At 44.5% G+C, this 9,071-nt stretch overlaps 1 protein-coding gene across 1 annotated transcript in view; it reads right to left on the reverse strand.

The window, feature by feature from the left end:
* The window catches only part of LOC109295434 (acidic mammalian chitinase-like), a 17,507-nt gene extending 10,907 nt beyond the window's left edge, over nucleotides 1–6,600 (reverse strand). The window contains exons 1-10 of the mRNA XM_019514289.1: nucleotides 6,576–6,600; nucleotides 5,420–5,449; nucleotides 4,112–4,313; nucleotides 2,855–2,911; nucleotides 2,587–2,752; nucleotides 1,881–2,005; nucleotides 1,252–1,375; nucleotides 920–1,111; nucleotides 662–781; nucleotides 421–562 (exon numbers count right to left, since the gene is read on the reverse strand). Of these exons, the coding sequence (XP_019369834.1) occupies nucleotides 421–562; nucleotides 662–781; nucleotides 920–1,111; nucleotides 1,252–1,375; nucleotides 1,881–2,005; nucleotides 2,587–2,752; nucleotides 2,855–2,911; nucleotides 4,112–4,313; nucleotides 5,420–5,449; nucleotides 6,576–6,600 (1,183 nt within the window). The remainder of the gene's footprint in view (nucleotides 1–420; nucleotides 563–661; nucleotides 782–919; nucleotides 1,112–1,251; nucleotides 1,376–1,880; nucleotides 2,006–2,586; nucleotides 2,753–2,854; nucleotides 2,912–4,111; nucleotides 4,314–5,419; nucleotides 5,450–6,575) is intronic.
* Nucleotides 6,601–9,071: the final 2,471 nt, after the last annotated feature.

A 9,071-nucleotide genomic window follows, 5' to 3' on the forward strand; every position in this document is an offset into this window, starting at 1 on the left:
GGTTTTCCAAAGATTTTTTTTTTTTTTTTTTTTTTTTACCAGCGATGCCTCTGGACTCTCAAAGTCCTACACAACTATACCTGAGGCCAGATCACCAGGGCCACTTCACTTGCAGTCTTAGGATCTCATGTAGATCTAATAATGCCACTTCGCTGTGCCGCTTTCAAGGTCCATGACAATCCCTTACCGATGTGCCCTGCCCCTGACCTGTGACAATTCCTGTTTTCATAAACCTGCATTTTCCACCTGGCTCTGCTAGAGCCCTATATATTCTCTTGTCTCTATCTTGTTACTCCTGACAGTGTGGCTATTTTGGGTGCACTGCACAAGTTGGAAACAACATTTATACACTTTGCACTTTCTCTTTATCATCTAGATCTCGAGAAATGTAGTGAATTCCCTAATACTACTATCGCTCACCAGAGCTCTGCAGCCCCAGACCGTTCTTCAGGGTGGTGATCAAGGGATATCTGCCCTGGCCGCAGAAACTGCCAGTAAAGTCATCCAGGTCAAGGGTCCAAACCATAGCGCCTGCAAAGTTGTTCTGCTTCAGCCGCTCAACCTGTTAGGTGCCAGGACAGAAGCCAACATCAGTCCAGACAGTACTGTAAAATGAGCTGAAATAGCTCTGGTTAGATTGCTGTGAAGAGTCCAGACTTACCTTGATCTGAAAGCTCTTCTGGTTGTCATAGCCCAGCCACTCATTGCTGCTGTAAGCATAGGGCACGTCCTGAGGGGTGTCCCAAGCCTGGGTGGCTCCGTTCTTCAGGAAGGTGCAGATCTAAGAAAAGAGGAAGACGTGATGGTTTAAGAAATGCCTCATAAAGTACAGCAATTTCCAACCACTACAGTGCCTTTGATTTACTCAACAGATCTCATGTTAGAACCGTGGTTCAATGCCTGTGTGATCTGGTGGAGCACATATCTCGTAGTAAGCCAGGAAGCCGGTTTGCTTTGTGTACGGTCCAGCAGGCCCAGGTCCTGATGTTGGAGCACCAACGGCGGTGTTGGAGGGGTTGCTCAGCATGAAGGTGTGTCCGTAGGTTGGGAATCCAACAACGAGCTTCTCAGCGGGTGCACCATTGCTCTTCCAGTAGTTCATAGCATAGTCCTGGAAAACAACAGGTCAGTCAAGGCCTCCCGAGAGATTTGTCAGCTGAAACATCAGTGCTCACCACTGTGCATTTCTCCAAGTTTTCTTCATTGTGGACTTTACTGGTCTCTGTCCCCAAGCTCTCAAGATGCACTTACCACATTGTAGTAGATGTAGCTGCCTTGGTCAGCAGGTCCTTGGTAGAGAGGGCTGTTCTCTCCAGTGTATCCTTCCCAAGAGCCATGGAAGTCATATGTCATCACATGGAAGTAGTCAAGGTACCTGTGGGAGAGCAGTGTGAATGTTCATCCCCAGTGCATTTTGAACCTCTGGCTCCCTGGGGTGACACGGGTCATGTTCCCACTTCCTGCATCCATGGCTTCTTCACCATCTCTTTTGCATGACATCGGTGCCCCTCTTCGGGTCTTGTACATGCCAGTGATAGACTGAGATGGAAATCTAAGTCCTGAGGAAGGCTTAAAGCCAGCATGGATCAAGTATCTAACCCTTCAGACGAAGTGCATAGACAAGACCAATGACTTCCAGTGTCTGGATGGAGATCCTTGTGTTGCTGTCTCCCTTGTAATGCACTTATTTTTTGAACTAGACTGTGCCTATCACACACAAGGCAGAATTCTGCCTCCTACTAGTCACAATGCTTATAAAAACAGGTTGAATTCTGGCCTACATAGCTGTGGTAAGGAACTGCTATGCTTTGGGTTTGCTATTGGAGATGAGAAGTGGCCAGCTTTTCTAAAAGCACACCATGGGAAAGCGCAGTACTCACTGGCCCAGCTCAGCAATCTGGTAGCCACCCTGAATGTTGGAAAGCCCTCCAGCAACAGCAGCGGTGATCAGGAGCCTTGGTTTGTTAACTTGCTTGGCTTCCTGCTCGAAGGCTTCCAGTATTTCCTAAGGAAAGGCAAGGAAACACTTAGCTGTTGGAAACCCCCGGACTGAGACTCCCGCACCCTGACTCAGGCAGCCCAGTCGCCCTTCCCCTATCTCCAGTTCACATACTTGAGGACCTGCACAACCTTTCCAACCAAAAGAAAGCTGTCTGCATACAGGGAGATGAGATGGAGTGGGGAGGAACTCGGGTCATTTGATTGCCCACAGGAGGAAGCTTTTTATCCCTCCACTGAAGAGGCTCCTTGTTGAAGACTGTACCAAAATTATGCTGGTCACTGCTTTCAGCTATCTTAGGTTGAGCATCCCATATTCTGGGCCAGCCAGCATACATATTGGCTGAGGATATGTTGTATCACAGTGAATTATGCTGCCCTGAAATTGGGGCAATACCTTTCCCTCTGGTACTCGCATGAAAAAGAGGTAGGTCTCTTATCTGAAATCAGCAGATTTCTTTGACTCCAGATTATTTCTGATCTAGCCAGCAAAGGGTTTCTTGCCTGCTGTGGGTTATCTAGTTGGTCATTCCCGATGATTGTCCAGCTAGTGGCAATCCCTCAGCAAACATCTAGTTTCCTCAATACCTTAATCAGCACGGTGAAGAGTTGCTTGTCCTGAGCTGGGCTCCCTCTGGCGCCGGGGTATTCCCAGTCAATGTCCAGCCCATCGAACTCATACTGGCGCAGGAATTTGATAGCGGAGTTAATGAAGGTCTGGCGGTTGGCAGAACTGGCCACCATGGCTGAGAATCTAGGGAAGCAGGGGAGACGGGAGTCAGGGGAAGTAGCTGCTGGTTGTTTCCGGCAGTCGCAGCCATAGGAGGACGCAGCCGGGGGAAGGGGATGGACTTACTTTGCTGTTCCAAAATTCCAGCCTCCAATGGAGAGGAGGGTCTTCAGGTTGGAGTTCCTGGAAAGGAAGGGCAAAGCATGGTGTGACATTTATATGGTTGTACAGTTTGTTTGGCTGTTACAAATTGAAAGGGTTTCTTTGGATAGGTTTTTTTTCTGGCAGAAAAAGTGTTAATGGCTGAATTGCAGCGGGGTTGAGTGTAGCCTGGAAAATTGCACTATTTTCTCTGCATGGTCTTGAGACCTCTGGCTCTTTCTAGAGTGGGGGGAGTTGGAAGGAGATGGATGCCACAGAACTGAAGGATGCACATGCCCGTGTGCGCCTGCATGTGTGAGTGCCTGCCAGACTGCTGGATCCAGGGGAGCCTGCCGGTCTGAAGCCCCAAGAATGGAGACAGAGAGTCTGCCACATGGGGACTTCAGCAGAGAAGCCCAGAGCAGTGGGGCAGAGGTAACCTGCTGGGGGAAGCAGAGAAGGCGAGACCTCTGGGGACGAGGAGGAGCTCACTGCAGAGATGGTGAGGACTGTTGCCTGCCACTGGAACTAGCTGTGGACTGTAAAGTAAGCCCCAGCTAGGGGTGAGAGTAAAGAGTGCTAGGAGATGGTGTGTTTTACATCTTTATATTATATTCTGTCTTTCCCAGTTTCGTTGCTCTGTTTTCCCTAATTATTCAAGTGTGGGTTGATTTTATTCCTAAATTTAGTGTCCTGTAACTGGGTATCTTACCTTACATGGAGTTTGTACCTTCATGGCATTGGATGACGTGGGGGCCCATCACACATGGGTTTCAGAGTTAATGGCTTCATAGATTGTAAGGCCAGAAGGGACCTCGGAAGATCATCGGGTCCAGCCCCCTGGACCAAGCAGGAAAGATAACTGGGGGTCAGGTGACCCCAGCAAGGTGACTGTTTAGTTTCCTCTTGAAGATGTATCAGCTTCTTTTGCATCTCATTGGATGGACCAACATAAATGCCTACCATTGTGTTGCCCTTGAAAACATGACTCACTACCCTCTTTACACTCTTCCCTGGTTATGTGGCATGAGGGACAAGGCAAGACTAGCTCACGTGAGTGCATGGTGGATCAGTATTGGTGCCCTGATGTTCTCTCTTCTTTTCTGCCTCTCTCTCCAACCTCCTGATGGAGACAACGCCCATGGTAGACAGTATTACTACGTACAGAAGAGCTGTTTGTTTTGTGACTTAATAACTTACAAGAAGCAGGATATTGGATTCCCCTTTACTTTAGATACCTACTGGTTTTTCAGGCCATTGAAGGATTGGTAAAGGGTCACGTCATTCCACTCGATGGTTGTGATCTCGTTGCTGGTCATTCCAGCAAAGGCATAGAGCAGGTGAGTGCACAGGCATGGGTCAATGTCCTTTGGGAAGTATTTCCCTGGGCCTTGTCTGTATTGGCCCCAGTTGGAGAAATAGCATGAAAGCACATAGGCAGAGCCTTCAGGGAAGAGCGGGAGGGAAGTTTGATGTGAAAATCCAAATAAAATAATAGCCTCCATCTCTTTAAAAACCTGGTATGCATTCCCCTACCTTTACTCAAGAGGGAATAAATACCAGTTGGACCCAAGCACTTGATTTTCATGGTCCTGTTTTTTTGGACTCAGAGATAATGCTCATGACCTGGGTTGTATGACAAATTCATTAAACCAATATGGACATGGTTTAGAGGAGCGGGGACTACCTGACTGGTGCAATGTTTCTTTATGTTCCAAGAAATCCCTAATAGTTTAACGTGGGTGTTTCATCCATTATGGGCACATCTACATGTGCCCTAGGACACTGTTGTTACTGCACCATCATTTAGAAACCTTTTGGAAGTACTAAAAGATGGCGTAGGAGCAGCCCGTGCTGCACCGTGCCACCAGCGCACAGTGATTTTTAGCCACTCCGTTTCTATAACGATGCGCTATACTGAGGGAGTGCATTGCTATCACGGTTTTTGCCCACAAACGTTATGTCGCCATAGTGTGTTGTTACGATGACATAGCATTATGGGTAGATGTGCCTAGTGAGCTGGCAATCCAAGGAAATGTTTTCTTTCATTTTTCTTCTACTTTTTTACTTTATTAAATGTTTGACTCGAGACACCTGTTGCATAAACTAAGACTCATGCTTTACAATTTATTCGGCTCTAAGACACATGTCTAAGAGTCAGAAAATGCAATCTATATTTCTTTCCAAATGGTAGATTACTTGTGTTGGTTCTGCAATACAATACAGAAATGACTGAAGCCATCAGAGGTTTTTAAAAGCCCTTTCTAGGTTGTTGGTGATACTCATTTCTTGGATTACTTTATCTTGAACTTCCTTAGGAGGAAAATATTCAGTACTCTAGTGCCTTATAAAAAGCATATTACTTTTCTGGGGTTTTAGTACCAATTTTGCATATCAGCAATGCTTTACCTCTAAAAATAGCATGGAGCCAATTGAAAAGTGTTTGCCTTTAGAAAGGCCTGTCTGTCTATGTAATCATATTATAAGTTCTCTAAAAGAATGAACTAAAATATTATAAAATGAGATTTGTATTTGAATAGGAGCACATACCTATTTGTGCATTCAACAGGAACACCAGACCTTTAGGGAGAAAGAGAATAATTAGAACATTAAACCTGGAAATATGCAACTCTCTAGCGTTGCCAGCTCGCACAATATCTCATGCACGGTAGAATACCATGGCAGCGAGCGTATTCATTCTTTTTTTTATGGCAAATGCAGCTTTTGTGTCGTCGTGTCCTGCTACTGTATTTTACAATTTAGCAATCGTTGGACATGCACCGAGACTGCTACTTTAATGATAATAGGATTCTTGGGGCCAATATCCCTGTCTTCAAAAACAATAATTCTTATTTTGTCTGGGTTTTTTTAGATTTACAAGAATCAAGGACGTTTATATAAGGCTCCACGTCCTCTAATAATAATATGCTAACCACTCCTTCTAAATGTCTGCCGATTAATGAATAAAAGACATGTAGCAGGGGTGTTGGTTGTAGCCGTGTTGGTCTAAGGACAGGCAGGCAAGGTTCTTTGGGTAGATGTGATCTCTTTTATTAGACCAACTAAATAGTTGGAAATCCGTTCTTTGCAAGCTTTCGGGCACAAACGCCCTTCTTCAGGCATTGGGAGACTCTGCTGCTGCTCTGAGCTCTCCAAGGTAGAAAAGAAGCTAGAGTAACTCTTTACATGCATACTTGCTGGGATACTTTGACCCCAGCTGACTTCCTGCCCCTTGGGCAGGGGGGCTGGACTTGATGATCTCTCGAGGTCCCTTCCAGCACTAATGTCTATGAAATCTATGACATTTTGAAAGAAGTTATACTAAGATTAGCTGATTTAAGGTAGTAGTAAAAAAAATGAAGTTCTGGGGCAGTAAAAATGATGTGTGGATTTGCGTGCAATTTGGCATAGCACCATCCTTGAGAAATAATACAAAATCCGAGGATTTCAAAATGTCACGTTTTTCACATTGTCTTTTCAAACTGATCCTCTGCTTTTGAAATTGAACAAGTTTTAAATCACAAACACCTGAAAACAAAATGAAATATTTTGGTGGGATGCACCAAAAGCTATTTTTTTATTTCAAGTCACCCCAAAATAATTTTTGTTTAGATATTTTTGGCTTTGGCCTCTAAACTAAGGAAATCCGTTTTCCACCCAGCACTGTTCAGAAACCAGTATAAGAAAGTTGCAGAGCTGAACTTACCAGTGAGAAGGATCAGCTTCGCCATCTTTGCCCATGTGCTGATCCAATGCTGCCTCTTTCTGATTTTTATACCTTATGCTTCCCTTGCTTGCGTGTTTTTTTTCCACAACACAAAGGACATGTGAAGATTGCAGTATTTGATGAAGATAAGCAACATATAACACACTAAAAATACATGCAGGTACAATGGACCTGCTTAAGAACCCAGGTCAAAGAAAACAGTGCTATCAGTCTTTCTATCTTAAAGGTGTAGCTGGACCACAGGTAGAAATAGGTTGTAACGATAGCGTCATTTGGAAAGTTGGTTCTGCTGATAGGTTTAGTGTTATGTTATAGATTGCAGAGTAACGTATGTATTTGCTATATAAACTGCTCCTTGTGATGATATGTGTACAGTGGTGGCAAATGCATTATGTAATGGGCTTCGACAAGGATTTGGTCACCTTTGTGAAGGGAGCTTGTTTTGATTCGAGGAGGAAACCTGGATAGGACTTCGGCTAATCAGGTGGTAGAGACGTGAGTTGCCATAGCCATGTGCATATCCTGGAATTGGATGATGCTTTTCTAATGAAGCCTAGAACGAAGAAGGACTCACAGGACAAGAGCAAATGGTCCTCCCACAGGATTATCAAACCTTGGGGGAGCCTGGGCTTGACTGTCACAAGACTACAGTAAAAAAGACCTTTTTCAAGTTGATCTAAGATTTGCTTTCAGTAATCAGAGCCATAAAATGGTATTCCAGCTCAGTGAAAGCCAGTGTGAGGAGTGAAGTGGCTAAGTGCATTTGAGGATCCAAGACTTGGGGTCTCTTTCTCTGCTCGGTTGGACTGCGCAAGGCCAGAATAACTTCACAAGGGAGCCGCCCTCCTGCCAAACTGGTGGAAAGCCTAGATGAATGAGGTCTTGCTATCCAGACCTAGGATTTGTCTTTAGGCTAAATGCGCCAGAAAGTCTTGTTTTGAAATGCAAGTCTTGCCTTGTTCCTGAGCCTGCTTTGGATGTGGCGGGGCAAAATAGAAGTGAATGGTATGCCGTTCTGCCAACATGGTTCAGTGTTATTTTTGAAAGCCAGCCACTAGCAATGAGAGGGGACCATTCAGGGAAGGCATTAACGAGAAAGAAACATGATGATGGTGCTACACATATGCTCCTTCCTCATCACACATGTGCTGAATGTAGTGCTCTCCAGGTCCCTAGACATTGCAGCCTGCTCCTAGGCAGGATAAAGTCGCCTCATAGCAGATAAATCAGAAACTGAAGCACTCAGTCATTGGTCTTGCTGTTCCAAGCAGCCAGAGTGCATTTTTTCATGTGAAACTTTCCCTGGAAAATGCTCATTTTGAAGGACTGAACACCATGTGAATTCAGGTAGAATTGGTCAGCTTGTTGCATCTAAGAAAACCTGGAAAAATCCCCTGGAAATGTTTTTAATATTTCATGTTAATGCATTTCACAATGGTGTGGATGTTTTATGTTGTAAGACTGTGGGACTTCTTTATGACAATGTGTCTAAGTGTGATATAAATATGGTTAGAAAGTGTTGAAAATGAAAAGCTTAATTGGAGAGCGAATTTTGTTCTTCAGCTTTTTGTTTCAGTGGGAAAATTCCAATTTTTCTTTTTGGTTGCGGTGAAGCATGGATTATTTGCAGAGCTGTAATTGGACATATGAGGCACTACTGATATTTGTGAAAATGATGATGGAAAAATATAGTCTGGGAACCCTGAAGCTCTATGGCAAGAGACATTTTATAGTTTTTGTTAGAAGGAAGAGAAGAATTACCACCAGGTAACCTAGACTATGTCCATGAGACCCTGAGGAGCAAATACCAAGGTCATTTCAAAGTAGCTTGTATCTCATACCACTCAAGAGTAGATTAATATGACCTAGGTGATCCTCTGGAATTATTTTTATATAGTGGATGAGATATGGCAGAGCATTAAAGAAAACAGAGCTCTCTGGAAAAAAAATTCCATCATGTTCCTCGGGTGATATGCTAACAAAAGCAGTGCAAAGGACATTGGAAAATCTCAGCCTGAATGACCTTAGTTGTTTCATAGAGGTACTTTCATATTGTTGGTGAGAAGATTGCAGTGGAGGAGTCAAGGTAGCCAGTCTGTGTGCTATTGCTTTTGCTATAAAAAGGATTAGAAATGAGTAGGGTTGGCCCCCATAATGGGGTTCACTAGTGCAGAGCGGAAATGAGCCAGTGGTTGAATTTCCAGATCCAAATGAAGATCTCTGCTGCCCCATCCAAGAAGGAGACACTAATATTATCAGTTTTGGCACGTTTTCCCCGTTTCGACCATAGGCTGTAATGGGGAAGGTCAAAACAGCCTATAACCTTGTCGTTTCTGGCCAGATTTGGATAAAACTTGCAGAAATGATAGCCCCTTCTAAGGGCATAGAGCGTGCCATGTTTCAAGAAGATTGGTGCAGGGGCTCAGGGGGAACTGTCATGCTTTTTGGCCTGAGCAGGGGCTACCACCCCTGGCA

This window comes from Gavialis gangeticus, unplaced genomic scaffold, assembly GCF_001723915.1.
Source record: "Gavialis gangeticus isolate Ggan-Ray unplaced genomic scaffold, GavGan_comp1, whole genome shotgun sequence".
Classification (NCBI taxonomy): domain Eukaryota; kingdom Metazoa; phylum Chordata; order Crocodylia; family Gavialidae; genus Gavialis; species Gavialis gangeticus.